The following is a 20,911-nucleotide window of genomic DNA, read 5'->3' on the forward strand; positions in this document are numbered from 1 at the left end:
TGTTTGGTGGGGAGGCTGAAAGACTCTGCGGTAGTGCATAGCAACATACAACATCATCCCGCCAGCCTTGAGACTGCTAAGTACCAAAGGCAGGTGGGAAGAGAGGGAGGAAGGAAGATAACAGATGAAGGAATGGAAGGAAGGAAGGAAGGAAGGAAGGAAGGAAGGAAGGAAGGAAGGAAGGAAGGAAGGAAGGAAGGAAGGAAGGAAGGAAGGAAGGAAGGAAGGAAGGAAGGAAGGAAGGAACGAAATAGATGAAATAATGGGAGGAAGGAAGGGAGGGAGGAGATGGAAGGAAGATAATGGATGAAAGAATGGAAGGAAGGAAGAAAATAGATGAAATCATGGGAGAGAGGAAGAACAGATGAAAGAATAGAAGGAAGGAAGAACAGATGAAAGAATGGGAGGGAGGGAGGAGAAGGAAGGAAGGTGGAAGATAACAGGTGAAAGAATGGGAGGGAGGGAGAAGGAAGGAAGGCTGAGATCATAAATAAATAGAAATTAAATATTTCCCTCTTCTTCATCTTACTTTTTCCATTGTCTTGAACTGGGTTCCATGGTGGCTTTCCACTATAAGCAGTGGAACAACTTATCTCGAGAAATTGTGGGTGTTCCAACATTGGAGGTTTTTAAGAAGAGACTGGACAGCCACTTATCTGAAATGGTGCTTGAGCAGAGAGTTGGACTAGAAGACCTCCAAGGTCCCTTCCAACTCTTTTATTCTGTAATTGCGTACCCTCCGTTCTCAATCAGAGGCCACTCTCTCCCATCAACTGGCCAGATGACTTAAATTTCTCCTCTGTGTCACGGGGCTAATAATATTAAAATCACTTTACAGTTGTTTTTTTTGCAAGGCTGTAATAGGCACCTCTGGCAATGCAAGCTCCAAAACTCACACATTCGATTGATTTGTAACCCAATTCCCTCTAAGTAGTGAGAAGCACAGGAGGGATATTTAGCTAATTCCCCGAGCAAACTCAGCTCCCCTTGATTTGAGATTAAATAGCCAGGGAGGAGTTTGCTTAAGGCTTCCTCTTTTGAATCTTATAGGGGGAAAAAAAAAAAAAAAGCAATGTGCCTCTTGGGAGGGGAATGAAAATTAAGACAACTGCACGTTATCAGAGAACGGAAGCCTTCCAGGATTCAAGAAGGAAAAAACCAGCATAAAGCATGTAGAATCACAGTTGTGGGATTCCCCAAGATCCCCAAGAAAATAAAATGGCTCTTGCATTGAAATCTGGTCATTTAACCAGATTTCAATGCAAGAGCCATTTTATTTTCTTGGGGATTTAGTCTCCATTTGGGTTGACCAGGTGGGTAGGCAGGTAGGTAGGTAGGTAGGTAGGTAGATGATAGATAGATAGATAGATAGATAGATAGATAGATAGATAGATAGATAGATAGATAGATAGATAGATAGATAGATAGATAGATAGATAGATGATAGATAGATAGATAGATAGATAGATAGATAGATAGATAGATAGATGATAGATAGATAGATAGATAGATAGATAGATAGATAGATAGATAGATAGATAGAGACAGACAGACAGATACAGATAGATGAATAGATAGACAGTATAGATAGATAGATAGATAGATAGATAGATAGATAGATAGATAGATAGATAGATAGATAGATAGATAGATAGATAGATAGATAGATAGATGGCATTATATAGATAGAGGGAAAGAGAAATCAGAATGGATGAATGGATGGCATGACTGAATCATAGAATCATAGGGAGGGAAGGGAACTTGGAGGTTTTCTAGTCCATCCCCTGCTCAAGAATGAGTCCTCAAAGCATCCTGGACAAATGTTTCTTCTCTTTAAAATCTACAGCGATGGACAACTTCTCGAGGCAAGTCATTCCACTGATTAATTGTTCTCATTGTCGGGAAATTTATCCTGAATTCTAGGTTGGTTCTCTCCTTGGAACATAGAATAATAGAGTTGGAAAGGATCTGGGAGAGCTTCTAATCCAACCTCCTCTCAAGCAAGCTATACCATTTGGTTGTTCAATCTCTGTTGGAAAGCCTCCAATGATGGAGCACCCATAACTTCTCAAGGCAATTGAGAAGTTTGATTGATTGCGATTGATTGCAATCAATTGATTGCTCTCCACCGATTGATTGCTCTCACTGCTAGGAAATTTCTCCTTAGTTCTTAGTTCTAAGTTTCTTCTCTCCTGCATTAGTTTCCAACCATTGCTTCTTGTCTTGCCTTTTAGTGCTTTGGAAAATAGTTTGACCTCCTTATCTCCATAAAAAGGTAAAGGTTCCCCTCCCGCATACACTCTATTGTTTCTAGCTCTAGGGGGCAGTGCTCATCTCCATTACAAAGCCAAAGAGACAGCACTGTCTGAAGATGTCTCCGTGGTCATTTGGCTGGCATGACTAAATGCCGAAGGTGCATGGAACGTAGTCCCCATTTTTCTACTTGCATTGTTACCTGCTTTTGAACTGCTAGGTTGTGATGACCTGGGGCATGGCGCAAAGGCAACACAGGCCTTGCATAAGTAAGAAAAGTCACTTTAATACCTCCAACTTTGCCTCCAATGTCCAGTTACCTTCAGCTGGAGAAAAAACTCTCCCAAGAACAGTCTTTAAGTGGAGGAAATTCAGTCCAAAAACAAATTACATACAAATTGTAAACTGTAAATAAAAATCCACACAAACCATGCTGCAGCAATTAACTAGACAGGGCAGGATAAGGAATTGCAGACTTCAAAGGCCAACAAAACACACACAGTCGGGAAGACACCAGGAACCCAGATAAGCCTTGACAAAACAAGATAATACATGATTTGTTTCCAACAAGTTCCTGTGTGCAAACTCCCTTTTTAAACACTGTGTTCCCAGCTGCAGCTAATGAAGGGAATCAGGGCAGGGGTGGGATTCAAAATTTTTCACAACCGGTTCTGTGGGCGTGGCTTAGGTGGTGGGCATGGCTTGATGGTCATGTGACTGGCTGGGCATGGCCAACTCAATATCACTCACATCGAGGTGTGCATCTCCTCACCTGGCGTCTCATGCCTGTGGGGATGCTGCAACAGTCATAAGTGTGAAAAATGGTCATAAGTCACTTTTTTCAGTGCCACTGTAACTTTGAATGGTCACTCCACACAAGCAAAGTACCAGCAAAGGAGGGGAAAAAAAACTCCAGAGGCATTCCTGAGACAGGAAGTCTAGTCCTGCCAAGAATGTAATAAGGGTTAACAGAGAGGCAGTTTCTGTAAGCAACACCAGAATGTTTCCTTCCTGCTTTCCTTACAGGATTAGCCCAGTAATTTCTCCTAACAACCAGTTCTCCGAACTGCTGAGAATGTTAACAACTGGTTCTAGGGAAAAGGTGAGAACTGGTAGAATCCCACCCCTGTTTCTCAAGTTTTCCCTCTCTTGCTTGCCGCATTTTGATGATGAAACCTGGATGGTTATTACAGGTCTCTCCGTTCCCAACCTGCAATTTGCATTTTTAGCTGGTTGGAATAGCAATCTTGTGTGGCACTGCCAGCTTGCTACTTAATGCTTATTAGTACCTTTTCAAAAGGAAAAGACAGCATTTGTTGGTGCAATGATACAGTCTTTGGAGGATGAGAATGCCCGCCTAAATTGGCTAAAATTAAAATGTTCACAAGAACGGTTAATTTTATATTGTCTGTCCCTGGAGGAGACTGGAAGCTAAAACCTATGGAGAACAGTTGCAGGAATTGGGTATGTCTAGCCTAATGAAGAGAAGGACTCGGGGTGACATGTTAGCAGTGTTCCAATATCTCAGGGGCTGCCACAAAGAAGAGGGAGTCAAGCTATTCTCCAAAGCACCTGAAGGCCTGGACAAGAAGCAACGGATGGAAACTCATCAAGAAGAGAACTAATCAAAGATGGAAACTAATCAAGGAGAGGAGAAATCTAGAACCAAGGAGGAATTTCCTGACAGGGAGAACAATTAACCAGTGAATGACTTGCCTTCAGAAGTTATAGGTGCTCCATCACAGGAGGTTTATAAGAAGAGACTGGACAACCATTTGTCTGGTTGGTATAATGGTATAGGGTTTTCTGCATGAGCAGAGAGTTGGATTAGAAGTCCTCCAAGGTCCCTTCCAACTCTTGTTATTCTGATGTGTTGGGTATATGTTCTATCCATAACTAGTGGCTTAGCTGTTGGCTTGCTATTCCTATTATTTTTGAATGAATTATATGTATGAGGAGCTGCAGTGGCTCAGTGACTTAAAAGATGTGTGAGAAGGTCTATGCTCTGTCAGTTCGAGTCCTGCCACCCAGGGGTGGGATTGAAATTTTTTAACAACCAATTCTGTGGGCGTGGCTTAGTTGGTGGACATGGCTTGGTGGTCATGTTATTGGCTGGGCGTAGCCAACTCAATATCATTCCCATCGAGGCACACATCTCCTCGTCTGGCCTCTCATGACTGTGGGGATGCTGCAACAGTCGTAAGTGTGAAAAATGGTCCTAAGTCACTTTTTTCAGTGCCATTGTAACTTTGAATGGTCACTCCACACAAGCAAAGTACCAGCAAAAGAGGGAAAAAAACTCCAGAAAGTTCCTGAGACAGGAAGTCTAGTCCTGCCAAGAATGTAATAAGGGTTAACAGAGAGGCAGTTTCTGTAAGCAACACCAGAATGTTTCCTTCCTGCTTTCCTTACAGGATTAGCCCAGTAATTTCTCCTAACAACCAGTTCTCCGAACTGTTGAGAATGTTAACAACTGGTTCTAGGGAAAAGGTGAGAACTGGTAGAATCCCACCCCTGTTTCTCAAGTTTTCCCTCTCTTGCTTGCCGCATTTTGATGATGAAACCTGGATGGTTATTACAGGTCTCTCCGTTCCCAACCTGCAATTTGCATTTTTAGCTGGTTGGAATAGCAATCTTGTGTGGCACTGCCAGCTTGCTACTTAATGCTTATTAGTACCTTTTCAAAAGGAAAAGACAGCATTTGTTGGTGCAATGATACAGTCTTTGGAGGATGAGAATGCCCGCCTAAATTGGCTAAAATTAAAATTTTCATAGGAACGGTTAATTTTATATTGTCTGTCCCTGGAGGAGACTGGAAGCTGAAACCTATGGAGAACAGTTGCAGGAATTGGGTATGTCTAGCCTAATGAAGAGAAGGACTCAGGGTGACATGTTAGCAGTGTTCCAATATCTCAGGGGCTGCCACAAAGAAGAGGGAGTCAAGCTATTCTCCAAAGCACCTGAAGGCCTGGACAAGAAGCAACAGATGGAAACTCATCAAGAAGAGAACTAATCAAAGATGGAAACTAATCAAGGAGAGGAGAAATCTAGAACCAAGGAGGAATTTCCTGACAGGGAGAACAATTAACCAGTGAATGACTTGCCTTCAGAAGTTATAGGTGCTCCATCACAGGAGGTTTATAAGAAGAGACTGGACAACCATTTGTCTGAAATGGTATAGGGTTTTCTGCATGAGCAGAGAGTTGGATTAGAAGTCCTCCAAGGTCCCTTCCAACTCTTGTTATTCTGATGTGTTGGGTATATGTTCTATCCATAACTAGTGGCTTAGCTGTTGGCTTGCTATTCCTATTATTTTTGAATGAATTATATGTATGAGGAGCTGCAGTGGCTCAGTGACTTAAAAGATGTGTGAGAAGGTCTATGCTCTGTCCGTTTGAGTCCTGCCACCCAGGGGTGGGATTGAAATTTTTTAACAACCAATTCTGTGGGCGTGGCTTAGTTGGTGGACATGGCTTGGTGGTCATGTTATTGGCTGGGCGTAGCCAACTCAATATCATTCCCATCGAGGCACACATCTCCTCGTCTGGCCTCTCATGACTGTGGGGATGCTGCAACAGTCGTAAGTGTGAAAAATGGTCATAAGTCACTTTTTTCAGTGCCATTGCAACTTTGAATGGTCACTTCACACAAGCAAAGTACCAGCAAAGGAGAGGGAAAAAAAACTCCAGAGAAGTTCCTGAGACAGGAAGTCTAGTCCTGCCAAGAATGTAATAAGGGTTAATGGAGAGACAGTTTCTGTAAGCAACACCAGAATGTTTCCTCCCTGCCTTCCTTACAGGATTAGCCCAGTAATTTCTTCTAACAACCGGTTCTCGGAACTGCTTAGAATGCTAACAACAGGTTCTAGCGAATAGTTGCGAATTGATAGAATCCCACCCCTGCTACCACCACCTGACAGGGTGAGCTCTAGTTGCTTGCCTCAGCTCCTGCCAACCTAGCAGTTTGAAAGCATGTAAATGCAAATTGATCAACAGGTAGCACATTGGTGGGAAGGCAACAAGGTTCTGTGTTTTGCTGTATATTTTGTGCTGTGGCATGATGTCATGCTGGCCCCGGCAACATGACCCTGGCAACATCTTCACGCAGCGCTGCCTCAATGGCTTAAAGAGATGAGCACTGTTCCTAAAGTCATCTACAACGAATGGAGTGAAACCCACAGGGGCATCTTTACACATATGGGTAGACGTTGACTTATGACAATTCATTCAGCGACAGTTTGAAATTATGGGCCTCGAGGTTATGGCTGTTGTGGAGCCCCTTGCAGTGATACTTTATTTTATTTTATTTTATTTTATTTTATTTTATTTTATTTTATTTTAATTTATTTATTTATTTATTTATTTATTTATTTATTTATTTATTTATTTATTTATTTATTTATTTATTTATTTATTTATTTATTTATTTAGTCAAGCGATTATAAGATAATAGGTATAAGTATATACATAGTTATGAATACATGAAATGGGTACATATAAGAAAAATAAAAACAATAGGATAGGGACAGTAGGCACATTGGTGCGCTTATGCACGCCCCCTACAGACCTCTTAGGAAAGGGGTGAGGTCAATAGTAGACAGTCTAAGGTTTAAGTTTTTGGGGTTTGGGGAAGAAACCACAGGGTCAGGTAGAGTATTTCAGACATTGACCACTCTGTGGCTGAAGTCGTATTTCCTGCAATCAAGTTTGGTGCGGTTAACCTTGAGTTTGTATCTATTGTGTGCTCTTGTGTTGTTATGGTTGAAGCTGAAGTATTCATTGACAGGTAAGTCATTGCAATGTATGATTTTATATACCATGCTTAAATCAGACCGAAGGCGGCGTAGTTCTAGGTTTTCTAGGTCTAGAATTTCATGTCTGGTGGCGTAAGGTATTCTGCAACGAGTAGAGGAGTGGAGAACTCTTCTTGTGAAATATTTCTGGATTTTCTCACTCTCCATACCCTCAGATTGGGTGGGGGAGGCAGTTGCTCTTCATCAGAGGGTATCTGTTGGCTCTCATCACCACTGCCCAACTGTAGCCAATCCTTCCCTGCATTCGTGAAGGCAGGCAGCTCCCTGTCCGGTCAACCACGTCTCCCCAATGCTGAACAGGGCTGGGTCAGCATTACCCTCAGCTCCTGGTTTCTCCAGATGTTCCAGGGGAGGCATGTCATCCCCAACAGATGTTCCCAGTTCCAACTCCTCCTCTTCTAAAATGGGATCCGATGGGGCCACGGCAAAAATATTTGTACAGGTTTCACTAGTGCGATCAGTACAAATTGGGCATTAAGGGCAACCAAGCTCACACGCAGTGTCGTTTTGCAAATCCTGCACATGGTGATGCCACAGTTTATCAGAGCGTTTTCTGCTGGTTATTTATGGCTAGGCCGCCGCAAGAACAAATGCCAATGTGTCAGAGAAGCAGATTCATCATTTTCAGTTAAAAACAGATCTCTGTTTCTTGCATCATTCTGTGATTCACAATATTGGACTTGTGTTCTTCCTGGTGGGAGCTGCTGAAAAGTAATTAGATCTGCCTTATGTCTGCATCAGTTTGATTAGAACATTCATTCATGGCCCAATACAGAGATAAAAACAGAACTACTTGTTTTCAATAAAAGATTCTCGGCTCTGAAATTAACAGGTTTCATCTTGGAGACAGACCAAGATCTGGCATTCGTGTACCAAGGGAGGTCAGAGAGTAAGTGGTTCTTATAAGGTGCTCTTTGAAAAGAAATCTTTCCAGCTGTAATTACACCGGCCCTCATTTCAATTTGGAGGTGTATTCAACGTATACCGAAGGCACACGCAGGACCTGAAATGGCAACAGCGTGAACTTTTCATAATAAGAACGGGATATACTTGTATCTTGTATTAGTGGATAATTAAGAGAGTATTATATGTAGTTCTGAACCCCAGTTTTCTGGGGGAAATGTTTTAAGAGTAGGGATGAAAAATTGGACTTCCAGGAAAGGAATGGTGGACTAAAAACAGCCCTGCCAGCTGTGTCCTTAATGCTTGCTTGTCATCTCCTTTTTATGACCCCATAATCCCTTGTGGGGTGGAGTCTGGCCAACTGAATGGGGCAGAGTGTTTACTGGCCAGATGCCCTTCCTATTGCCAGGGTGCAATTTTTATTTTTATTTTAGAAAAACTTTATTAGCGATTAAAAAGAAAACCACATCTTAACATTGTAGATAAAATCTATATATACAAATACAAAATAAATAAACATATAAAACATGTAAAACATATGTTTCTAATCAACTAAGACGGTGTGCTTTTTTCTTGGTAATGATTTTACTACTATTCATTTCTTATTTGGTGAACGTTCTTAATTTAACTACTCCATTCATCAAATACATATCTTTTAAATTCCTGTTTTTTTCTCTTTAATCCACTTATACCATTTAACCCAAGCTGTAATATATCTTGAGTCTTCCTTATTCCTAAGTTTTTTGTGTGAGTAGGTCCATTTCAGTGCAGTCAAGTATTTTCTGAGTAATCAAATTATCTGTTGGCATTTATTCACGCCAGGGCGCAATTTTATTCAGGTCCTTAATGCTTGCTTGTGCTTTGCTATTATTCAGTAATGGACTACCATGAACTTTGGGAAGGGAGGAAGACAAGGGGGGAAATGAAAGTAAGTACTGTATCTCCTTGAGATGCTACTTCAAGGTCTCCCAGCATACCAGCTTCATACCATCCTGTGCTTGAACTGATCATATATCAAACAGCCTGATTGAACCTGACTGGTTGCACAGTGGTTGGGCAGTGGCGAGTTAGCTAAAGAAGGGGAAATGAAGTGGTTAAGCTAGTAACATGGTTGTTAAGTGAATCTGGCTTCCTCATTGACTTCGTTTGTCAGAATGTCATAAAAGGGGATCACGTGACCCCAGGATATGGCAACCGTCATAAATATGAGTCAGTTGCCAAGTGTCCGAATTTTAATTGTGTGACCACAGGGATGCTGCAATGGTTGTCAATTCGGGACATGGTCATAAATCACTTTTTTTCAGTGCCATTGTAACTTTGGTCACTAAACAAAAAGTTGTAAAGTCAAGGATTACCTCTAGTAGCTTCAGTGCATCTTCCTGACTCTTTCTATGAATTTTGGGTGGCTTATACCATCACCTTATTTTAACGAGCCCATAATCCCTTGTGGGGTGGAATCTGGGCAACTGAATGGAGATAGCTGAGTGTTTACTGGCCGGATGCCCTTCCTGTCACCAGTGCAGAGTTTTGTTCAGTGGATATATTTTCATTGTGCCCAGAGAGAGAAATATCTGCCTCTACCTAGGATCGAACTCATGGTCTCCTGATTGTGAGGTGAGAGCTATGCCTCTAGGCCACTGCACCACTCCTGGCTATCTTATATATTCAGGTAAATAATGAAATTGGGCCCATCTGTCAAGGATGTCTTCTGTACCCACTTAAAACCACCCAGTGTCCTCCGCCGTTGTTCTACTATCAAATCCCACAGGTTAATTGTCTGCAATAAATTCCCCATAAAGCATAGGAGTGTTAAATAACCCGTCATTAAGCAAAGCACTCGTCTCTAATTGGCAGCTGCTTTCTTTTTCAAGCTGCCGATGGGAGGAAAGAGCTTTTTTAATGCATTTCGGCAATTAAGCACTTTGCTTAAGCATTGGTCCAAAAAGGGCTGCAGACACATGTCACTCCCATCACTTCTCACACAATGGCCATCGGAGGTCTGGGCTGCCGTCTGCCTCCCGCCTCTTGGGCGCTCAAGATGGGAGAGGAGGGGGGAATAAAGCACCCCTCTTTTAATAGTACGAAGTGATGAGTTTATTTAAACGTATCTAATTACTGGTGTGCTGTTGATTTGTCTGAAAGTACCATTAGGCCGATATTATGATGTTCACTAAATGGGGATGACCTTGAAACACAATCCATCTCCTGTCAGGAAATGGAAGAAGCAGAACACCCAACTTTTGTGTGACTTTAAAGAAGTCCTTGTTAGGATGTGAAAAGCTCAACTTCCTACCTGTCAATGAATACTTCAGCTTCAACCATAACAACACAAGAGCACACAATAGATACAAACTCAAGGTAAACCACACCAAACTTGATTGCAGGAAATACGACTTCAGCAATAGAGTGGTCAATGTCTGGAATACTCTACCCGACTCTGTAGTCTCTTCCCCAAACCCCAAAAACTTTAACCTTAGACTGTCTACTATTGACCTCACCCCTTTCCTAAGAGGTCTGTAGGGGGCGTGCATAAGCGCACCAACGTGCCTACCGTCCCTGTCCTATTGTTTCTCTTATTCTTCTTTTATTTTTCTTATATGTACCCATTTCATGTATTCACAACTATGTATACACTTATACTTATTATCTTGTAAACAATTGGCAAATCAAATAAATAAATAAAATAAATAAATAAAGTTAAAGAGAGGAACGTGGCAGGGGTGGGATTCAATATTTTTTTTACTACTGGTTCTGTGGGCGTGGCTTTGTGGGCATGGCTTGGTGGGTATGGCAGGGGAAAGATACTGCAAAATCCCCATTCCCTCCCCACCCCACTAACCTGCTTTCCAGCTCTGTTCTCCTGTGCAGGGCAACCAAAGAAGACCCAGCCGATCAGCTGGGACTCAAAGGGAGGCAGAGAATAGATGAGGGTGAGGCCAGTCAGAGGTGGTATTTGCTAGTTCTCTGAACTACTCAACATTTCCACTACTGGTTCTCCAGAACTGGTCAGAACCTGCTGAATGCCACCCCTGAAACACAGCAACCAAGGTTTTTCAAACTTCTTGAAGGCTAAATCTATCACTAACGAGAAGCAGAATTTGAGCAAAACCAATCAGGTAGCAATTGCAACAGTAGGTAGACTTATACACCCCTTCATAGTGCTTTACAGCCCTTTCTAAGCAGTTTATATATTGCCCCCAACAATCTGGCTCCTCGTTTTAACAACCAGGGAAGGATGGAAGCTGAATCAATTTTGAGCTGGTCAGGATTGAACTCTTGGCGGTGAGCAGAGTCAGCCTGCAATACTACATCATTCTAACCACTGCACCACCAGGGATACTTATAAAGATTAAAAGAGGAGGCAAAAGAGAGGAGGAGGAGGAGGAGGAGGAGGAGGAGGAGGAGGAGGAGGAGGAGGAGGAGGAGGAGGAGGAGGAGGAGGAGGAGGAGGAGGAGGAGGAGGAGGAGAAAAAACAGGAAGAGGATTGTGAGATTCTTGGTACTCTCTGAGTTTGGTTGTTTTCTTGCAGATCTTTCATTATCTAGCTAGGTAACTGTTCTGACCCAACTGTAGTTCCCAAAGAACAAACACAGACAAAGGCAGCAGCCCCCACCTTTTAAGGTTCAATAATGAATTCTGTCCTGAAGGCTGCTTTCCACTAATTAGCTCTGAGAAGAAAGAGCCTTTCCAAGTTGTTTGTCAAGGCTGCCAAAAAACCCCAGAGATAATAACTAATTTACAAAATTCTCCAAACACGAACTAAGATGTCCACCAGTTGAGTTTCAGAGCTTCTTTGCTGTCTGCAAAGAACGCTTCTCCAAACCTGGCTTTTATCCTCTTGAGGGAGGGGCCATTACCTAGCAGCCTTACTCCCAAGTTGCCTGTGCTGCTGTAATTGTTCTTTTCTCTGAGTAATCCTCCGTGCACGTGCACTTGGCACAGGCTCCTCGGGAACCTCCTCGTCACTGCTGCCAGCCCCCACAATCTCGGAAGGCAGCAGTCCACTCCCTGATGGTCCTGGCCCCTCATCAGAGTCCTTGCTCTCCTCAGCCATCTGCACCTGATGCCGGCTAACCACAACAGTAACATCATCAGTAATAAAGGGGAGTGTCTTTTGCAGAAAGGAAGAGGAGCGGGGGAAGGATAATAGCAATAGCACCTTGGAGAAGACCATTAGCAATAGCAATAGTCAACCTTGAGCCAGTTACGATTGAACTTCTGGCAGTGAGCAAAGTCCACCTGCAATGCTGCATTCTAACCACCGTGCCACCACAATTCTTAGCATCAAGGTAACATTGGTTTGTGGCACAGTCAGCCAGATGTCCAGGCTGGGTTTTTATCCACTTATCGTGTCTTTTCCAAGGACCTGGGACAGGCATATGTGGAGGTTTGATGGTGTTAGATGTATTGTCGCAGGATGCAAGCTGTTCCAAGTAAAGTTGCCTTTTGTTGTTGACCAATAAGGAATTTGTCAATGCCGATGGTGTTCAAGGGATACTCGAGTTGCTTTGGGGCTGCGCCCAAGGCACCTATGACTATTGATATGACCTTTGGCTTATTTTTGCCACAGTCAATCTATTTCTGTGTGTAGGTCTTTGTACTTTGCTATCTTCTACAGTTCTTTCTCTTTCTCTTCTGCTTTCTCCAGGTACTGCCACGTCCACTATCCAGACTTTTTTTTGGTCTTTCTTATTGACAGCTGTTAGGCAGCTGCCTGTCTCTTTAAAGTCTAAATTCCCCAAGCAGTTTAGCTTCTTCGTTGTCTATGACTTTCTCTATATTATGGTCCCACCAGTTCTTGCTTGCAGGCAAACAGTATTTCCTACAGATCTTCCAGTGCACCATTGTTGCTATTATTATTGTTGTTGTTGTTGTTATTATGGGGTTCGTCACACAGTCAGCCAGATGTTGAGACTGGATTTGGCATTTTTGTCCACTGGTCGACTGCTTCCCAAGGACTTGGGATAGGCAGATGTAGATGTTTGATGATGTTAAAGGTTTAGTTACAGGATGTCAGCTGTTCTGAGCAAAGCTGCCTTTTGCAATTGACCGATTGTGAATTTGTCAATGCCTATGGGGTTCAAGTGGTGTTCCAGATGTTTTGGGATTGCTTCCAATGCTACTGTGATGACTACTACTACTAGTACTACTACTATTGTTGTTGTTGTTGTTGTTGTTGTTGTCATAATTATCATTATCATGGTTAACCTTTGATAAGATTCACAGCCTTTGAGGCTGGTTGATAGCTCAACAGATTGAGTCCTAACCAAGGACCTAGGAACTGTTAAGGTAGCATCGGAGGATATAAGCTGTTCCAAGTAGGATGTGTTTTTTTTGTAGAATCGCGGTATAAATTCAGGATTTCCAAATAGCAAGGCAGCCTTTTAGGTATTGCTCCAAGGGCTCCAATTACAATTGGGATAACACATGATTTCTTTTCCCAAAGTTGCTCAACTTCAATTTGTAAGTCCCGGTACTTTGTGATTTTTTTTTCTTGCTGCGTGTCTACAATTCGTGCATCACCAGGTCTTGCAATGTCAATGAACCAATGCTTTTTCTTTTCAACTATTGTGATGTCAGGCGTGTTGTGGGTCAAGTGCCTGTCAGTCTGAATTCTGAAGTCCCACAAGATCTTGAATTTTTCATTCTTCAAAATCTTCTCAACCTGATGTTCCCAGTAGTTGTTACCATACTCAAATCCAAACTTGACACAGTTTCCAGTGAATGATTTTAACAACTCAGTTATGGATGATGATGATGATGATGAATGTTATTGTTATTGTTGTTGTTGTTGTTATTTTACATTTACTTTCAATGCTGCCCTTGGAAGGCAAGGTCACATCATGAATGGTAATAGCGATAGCACTTAGACTTATATACCTCTTCACAGTGCTTCACAGCCCTCTCTAAGAGGTTTACAGTCAGCAAATTTCCCCCCACAATCTGGTTTGGCATTTTATTGACCTCGGAAGGAAGGAAAGCTGACTTAATTTTGAGCTGGTCAGGACTGAACTCCAGACTGCAGGCAGAGTCAGCCTGCAATACTGCATTCTAACCACTGAATGTTCTGACCCAGCCTTAGCAGAAACAAGAAACAGACTCCTGTCATGAAAAGACCCTCTTTATTTATCTCCTGTGAATTAATGGCATTCACCCACCAAAAAGGCCCAGCAATAGCCCTTCAAAGAGTTAATGGTAGCAACAAACCCTATCAGTTCCTTGCTATAATTCCAAGGCCCTGAGCTCCCAGCCCAAAGGCTGAAAATTAAGTTCTGGCAAGCAGTCTCTGTGGCATGAAACACAATGACCAAAACTGAACTATTGTCTCCTACAACAACCACTCCCCTTTCCTTCTATTTATCCCCCAGCCAGGGAGATGCCATTCAGTATCCACATGTGCTTTGCTTCCCGAGTCGACTCCTTGTCCTCCATTGTTTCCCTCTCCTAACAGATCTGCACATACGTGCATCTGGAACAGGCCCCAGCTGCTCCTCCTCCCCACTCATATCAGCTTCCAAAGGCAGCTGCCTCTTTGGTAGCTGGGAAATGTCAGAGGGCGCTGGCTATTTCTCTGCGTCCGACACAGAGCATCCATCAGAGACTTCTCCAGACTCCAGAACTGGCCAAATTTTTCCCCAACTTTCTCATCATCTGAGTCTGCTGCTGGTAGCTGGCAGACAACAACACTGTGCCAGCAGGGCCAATGCAATATCCAATCACCTGCAGCAATAGCAGTTAGACTTATATACCACGTCACAGTGCTTCACAGCCCTCTCAAAATGGTTTACAGAGGCAGCCTATTGCCCCCAACAATCTGGGTCCTCATTTTACTAACCTTGGATGGATGGAAGCCTGAGTCAACCTAGAGCCATTCAGGATCAAACTGCTGAACTGCTGGCAGCTGGCAGTCAGTAGAAGTAGCCTGCAGTACCACATTCTAACCACCGTGCCACCACGGCTCTTATAACTAATGTAGTTAGTTCTAGGGAGAAGAGAAAACAAAGAAGACTTTGTGAAATAAATAAGCCCAAATCCATAATACAGGATCGCAAAGAGAGGAAGAACAGATAACAACACTGGATGGGTAAAAATCTGAAAAGGATTTTTTTTTTTTTTTTTTAAAAAAAGAGAGATTGCATTAGCAGGTACTTTGCCAAAATCACACTTAATGGGAGGAGAAGACAGATTAAAAAAAAGAGCCCATCGTAGAAAATGAGGTTGAAAAAAAACTATAGTTGTGATTCACAGCTGTGGTGAGATTTTCAACCCACCTTTCTCATACTTTTTAAGGGATTTTCCCCACCTCATTTTTCAAGTGGAATCGCACCAAAAGGAGACTTTTGAGTTTGGCTGCTGTGACTCTTCCTGTTTCATTCCAAATGTTCATCATTGTTCTGTATAGTAGTGGGATTCAAACATTTTTTACTACCAGTTCTGTGGGCATGGCATAGTGGGCGTGGCTTGACTTGGTGGGCGTGTGTTATGATATGTACAGAATAACCCTTGAGTAACAAGGATATGCACATGGAAACGTTTATGAGAGTAGTTATGAATAATTATTCAGCCACACACAGATACACTGAATTGAGTTAAAGTTTACTTTAAGAAGTAGCACAGTCCAATAAACGGTCCAGGTCATATACATTTTACAGTCCAAAGAATATCCAATTACAAAGTCTTCTTACCGGTTGCCTTTGTCATTTCCAGTAAACAAAAATATCAAAGTGTAAGCACAGCATAAATACAACAGAGAATCTTAGATAGCAACAGAATGTCAGAGAGAGCAAGCTATAATCTCTAGCTCCCTCTTATGGTAACAATATAATCAGCCAATCGGAATATAGTATAAATCAATACAGTGATTTTGTCTTAAAGCTACAAACATACATTGTTGGTTTATATATTGCCAACCCAATTAATTGGTGGACGGATTCCTAACAGTGTGGCAGGGGAAGGATATTGCAAAGTCCCCATTCCCTCCCCACCCCACTAACCTGCTTTCCAGCTCCGTTCTCCTATGCAGGGCAACCAAAGAAGACCCAGCCGATCAGCTGGGACTCAATGGGAGGCAGAGAATAGATGGGGGCGGAGCCAGTCAGAGGTGGTATTTGCTGGTTCTCTGAATTACTCAAAATGTTCGCTACTGGTTCTACAGAACCAGTCAGAACCTGCTGAATGCCATCTCTGGTTCTGTAGTGTGACCCCATTTTCTGCACTATATTCACTAGGACTGGAGGAGAGAAGTGGGATTTATGACCTCACTAATGGTTGAAAGAATTCCCAGAGTGACCACCAAAATGTATCGGGTTGCATCCATAGGTAGTCCTCGACTTATGACCACAATTTCTTTTGCTAAGCGAGGCAGTCCTCGAATGAACTTTCCCCCATTTTAGACCTTTCCTGCCTCAGTTCTTAAGCAAATCACTGCAGTTGTTATGTTAGTCACACAGTCATTAAATGACTCTGGCCTCCCGCATTGACTTTGCTGGTCAGAAGGTCCAAAAGGGGATCAACTGACCCCGGGACAGTCCTACCATCGTAAATATGAGTACGTTGCTAAGAGTCTCAATTTTGATCACATGACCATGGGGAGGCTGCGATGGTCAAAAGTGTAAAAAATGGTCATAAGTCGCTTTTTTTCCAATGCCATCGTAACTTCAAATGGTCCCTAAATGAACCATTGTAAATCGAGGAGCAGCTGTATAACGAAGACATGCCTTTCTGCTGTTTTGCTTCTTGTGTAGGCAAGACAACACTTGAGGCCCATTGCTTTAGCTCTGCTTTTTTTTCTACCTGGTCTTTTCAGGATCATAGGCTGGTTAGGACCTTAGAGGTCTTCTAGTCCAGCCCTTTATTCTTAAAGCACCCCAGACACAATCTTTTCTTGAAAAACTCCAGGAGGCCACCTCTTCCATTACAGATAGAGATACAGATTAATAGAGTTGGAAGGGATCTTGTAGGTTATCTCATCCAGTGGTGGTATTCTACCGGTTCGGCCCGGTTCACATGAACTGGTGGTTAAAAAAATATGTTACCATTCGGCTGAACTGGTAGTAAAAAAACAACAGCTACTGGTTCAGCAGAACTGGTATTTCTTTCTTTCTTTTTCCTCCTGACGATCAGCTGTTCTGTTGATCAGCTGTGCTGGGATCCCCCTCGCTGTCTTACTGCTTTGCCCAGGAAGCTTCCCTGAGGACCAGGAGGCTAAAAAAAAATGGAGCATGGGAGGGATGCTGCAAAAAAAGAAGAGTCCATGTGACCTAGCCACACCCACAGAACTGGTAGTAAAAATATTTGCATCCCACCACTAATCTAGTCCAACCCCTTCCCAAGCAGGAGACCCTACACCATTTCTGACAAAAAGCAGTCCAGTCCCTTCTTGAAAGCCTCCAGTGATGAAGCTCCCACAACTTCTGTTCCATTGGTGGATTGTTCTCACTGTCAAGAAATTTCTCCTTAATTCTAGGTTGAATCTCTCCTTGATCAGTTTCCATTCATTATTCCTTGTCTGGCCTTCAGGTGCTTTGGAAAATAGCTTGACCCCCTCCTCTCTGTGGTAGCCCCTCAAATATTGGAATATGCTATTCTGTCTCCCCTGGTCCTTCTCTTCTCTAGACTAGCCATGCCCAGCTCCTACAATCGTTCGCCGTATGTTTTGTCCCCTAATCATTCTGGTTGCTCTTCTTTGCACCCTTTCTAGACTTCTTTTTTTTATAGTGTGGTGACCAAAACTGGATGCAGTACTCTAGGTGTGGTCTTACTAAGGCTTTATAGAGTGGTATTAGTACCTCCCTTGATCTTGATTGTATCCCTCTATTAATGCAGCTTAGGATTGTGTTGGTTTTTTTGGCTGCCGCCGCACAGAACTGGTTCATATTTAACTGATTGTCCATTGATTAATTGTTCTCATGGTCAAGAAATTCCTTCCTATTTACAGCTCTCCTTCTGATGACCTTCCACCCATTATTTCTTGTCCTCACCTTGATGGTTGGGAGCTGCCAATGTAGTGTCGATGCACTTTGGAGAGCACTAGATCCTTCTCTTGCTTTAGGATGTGATGGCTGATGTAATTTGTTTTCCCCCTGTGCCACTTCTCAGGTGGATGGAATCCTTGGTCAACGTGGGGCGAATGCACCAAGGACTGTGGAGGTGGCCTTCAGACTCGGACCCGAAGTTGTCAACCTCTTCCCGATGAAGGTCTTGTTTGTGAAGGAGTCTTGGAAGAAGGGAGATTATGCAACAGGAAAGCTTGCAACCGTAAGTAACCATGGCTTCTGAAAGAATCTCATAGCAGGTTCTCTTGTCTCTGTCCATCAGGGATAAGCCCAACAAGAGGCACCTGGACTTTCTGTTTTTTTTTTTTTTTTTTTGAAGATGTTTCGCTTCTCACCCAAGAAACTTCTTCAGCTCTGACCTCTGACTGGATGGTGGGGAATGGAAGGATTTATATTCCTTGCAAACAGTTGGTAATTTGCATTCTTTTTAGAGATTCATTGAGACCCCTTGTAGTTTTATCTGTGTCCTCAGGGTCACCTGAGTAGTGCAATTGGTTCCTGTAGTCTGCAATTTTTGGAAATCCATTCAAAATCACACTTCCACAGATTTCCAAAAAATTGCAGACTACAGGAACCAATTGCACTACTAAGGTGACCCTGAGGACACAGATAAACCCCCAAGTGGCCTCAACAACTCTCTAAAAGGATGCAAATGACCAGCTGTCTGCAAGGAGTATTAATCCTTCCATTTCCCACCCACCCCCAGTCAGAACTGAAGAAGCTTCTTGGATGAGAAGCAAAACGTCTTCAAAGAAAAACCAGAAAGTCCAGTTGCCTCTTGAAAAAAAAAAAAAAGCACCTTTGGGATAACCATGACCTGGATGACTAAGAATCTCCATAGACAGAAAGTTATTTGTTTAAACCAACTGATACAATTTGGAATGCAAAGATCTCAATGCAGGTACTTTCTATGAGAGCAACAACATTGTTCAGAATAAGGATGGTTCAGAATCTATTTACAATTTTGACCTCCTTCACTGCAGACATTCATCTGTTCTTCACACACTCATGGTGTGTACAGTTTTGGTCACCATGATAGGAACAAACAACAACTCGAGACTTGGAAAAAGTACAGAGAACAGCAACAGAGATTATTAGGGGGCTGGAGGCTAAAACATATAAAGAAGGGTTGCAGGAATTGGGTATGTGTAGTCTAATGAAAAGAAGGACTAGGGGTGACATGATAGCAGTGTTCTGATATATTGGGGTTGCCCCAAAGAAGAGGAAGTCAAGCTACTCTCCAAAGCCCCTGAGGGCAGGACAAGAAGCCATGGATGGAAATTAATCAAGGAGAGAAGCAAACTAGAACTAAGGAGGGATTGGGTATGTCTAGTCTAGAGAGAAGAAAGACTGGGGTGACATGATAGCAGTGTTCCAATATCTCAGGGGTTGCCACAAAGAAGAGGAAGTCAACCTATTCTCCAAAACATCTGAAGGCAGGACAAGAAGCAATGGATGTAAACTAATCCATGAGAGAAGCAACCTAGAATTAAGGAGAAACTTCCTAACGGTGATTACAATTAACCAGGGGAACAGCTTACCTTCAGAAGTTGTGGGTGCTCCAACAGTGGAGGTTTTTAGGAAGAGATTGACAATCATTTGTCTGGAATGGCATAGGGTCTCCCGCTTGAGCAGGGGGTTGGACTAGAAGACCTCCAAGGTCCCTTCCAATTTTGTTGTTCTGTTAATCTCTCTGTATCTTACATTTGCCATTCCTATTGCTGTGCAAGACAACTAGACAAACAATGAGTGTGCCATCATTGTAAGAGCCTCGTGGCTTGTATGCAATTTTTTTTAAAAATTGGAATTATTGTGATTGTGCTGTTCTGAACAGCTCCCCATTCGCATCCCAACTGTTTGCTCTCTTCTTAAGCCCAAAGGGATTTATGTTCTTCAGCTACCGATTATTTATGTATTAATTCATAACAAATGCTTGCATTTATTACAATCTTGAAGTGTGCAAGCATGTTTCCCCAGAGGTAATTAGAAGTAATTAGGAACAGAAAAGCAAACCAAAGATAAATGTAAAGCTGTAGATGTAACCTCCCCCCACCCAAACTCCAATCTAGAAGAAAGCAAGGGAAAATATATACCTATTGGATAGGAAAATCTTGGTTCTGGATCTCAGCTGTACACCAATGGATCAGACAATATCCTCCTGCTCACTTGGAAGGGCCATAATGGAATCTCAAAAATGCTTCTTGGTGCACCACAATTGGGAGGTGAGACTCTAGGGCATTGATTAATGATGGGGAGGTGTTTTAGTCTTTTTGTTTCCTGTTTGGCTTTTTCATTGTCTCTTTTAAATGGTGTGCAGACATTGTTTATCTCTATGTGCCAGTTGATGGCTGATTTCTTTGAGTACCAAGCTTCCAGGAATTCTCTAGCATTTTTGAATTGTGCTTGGACAAGGATGCTTACAGTTTCCCAGTTGTTGCTACAGTTAAATGTTTCCATGTGTTGTGAATTTAAGGTGTTTTCATCATGTCTTCTGACTGCTCGTTGGTGTTCATGGGTATTTGTGTCTCTTTGGAATGGTGTGTAAAAGTAGTTTACCTCTATGTGTCCATTGATTGACAATTTCTCTTTACATAGAGAATGGACTGTATTAGCTGACATTCCCAAGCTTAGTTTCCATAACTGCTTTTGGTGATCTTCAGTTTAACTGAAGATTAGAAAGGATGTTTAGAGGACTGGATGTATGAAGAATACTTCTAAGAATTGGGTATACTTGGGTTTAATGAACAGAAGGACTAGGGGTGGCATGATAACAGTGTTCCAATGTTTGAGGGGCTGCCACAAAGAAGAGGGGGTCAACCTTTTATCTCAATTACCTGAAGGCAAGACAAGAAACAATGGATGGAAACTAATCAAGGAGAGAAGCAA

The 20,911-nt window shown here is 42.5% G+C and overlaps 1 protein-coding gene across 1 annotated transcript in view; it reads left to right on the plus strand.

Annotated features, from left to right (window-relative positions):
- ADGRB1 (adhesion G protein-coupled receptor B1) overlaps positions 1–20,911 on the plus strand; it is a 380,456-nt gene that overhangs the window by 135,007 nt on the left and 224,538 nt on the right. Inside the window, exon 3 of the mRNA XM_087958904.1 lies at positions 18,069–18,227. Coding sequence (XP_087815030.1) covers positions 18,069–18,227 — 159 coding nt within the window. The remainder of the gene's footprint in view (positions 1–18,068; positions 18,228–20,911) is intronic.

Source organism: Notechis scutatus, chromosome 3, assembly GCF_049901735.1.
Source record: "Notechis scutatus isolate UNSWTSFEM ecotype Mainland chromosome 3, rNotScu1.2, whole genome shotgun sequence".
Classification (NCBI taxonomy): domain Eukaryota; kingdom Metazoa; phylum Chordata; class Lepidosauria; order Squamata; family Elapidae; genus Notechis; species Notechis scutatus.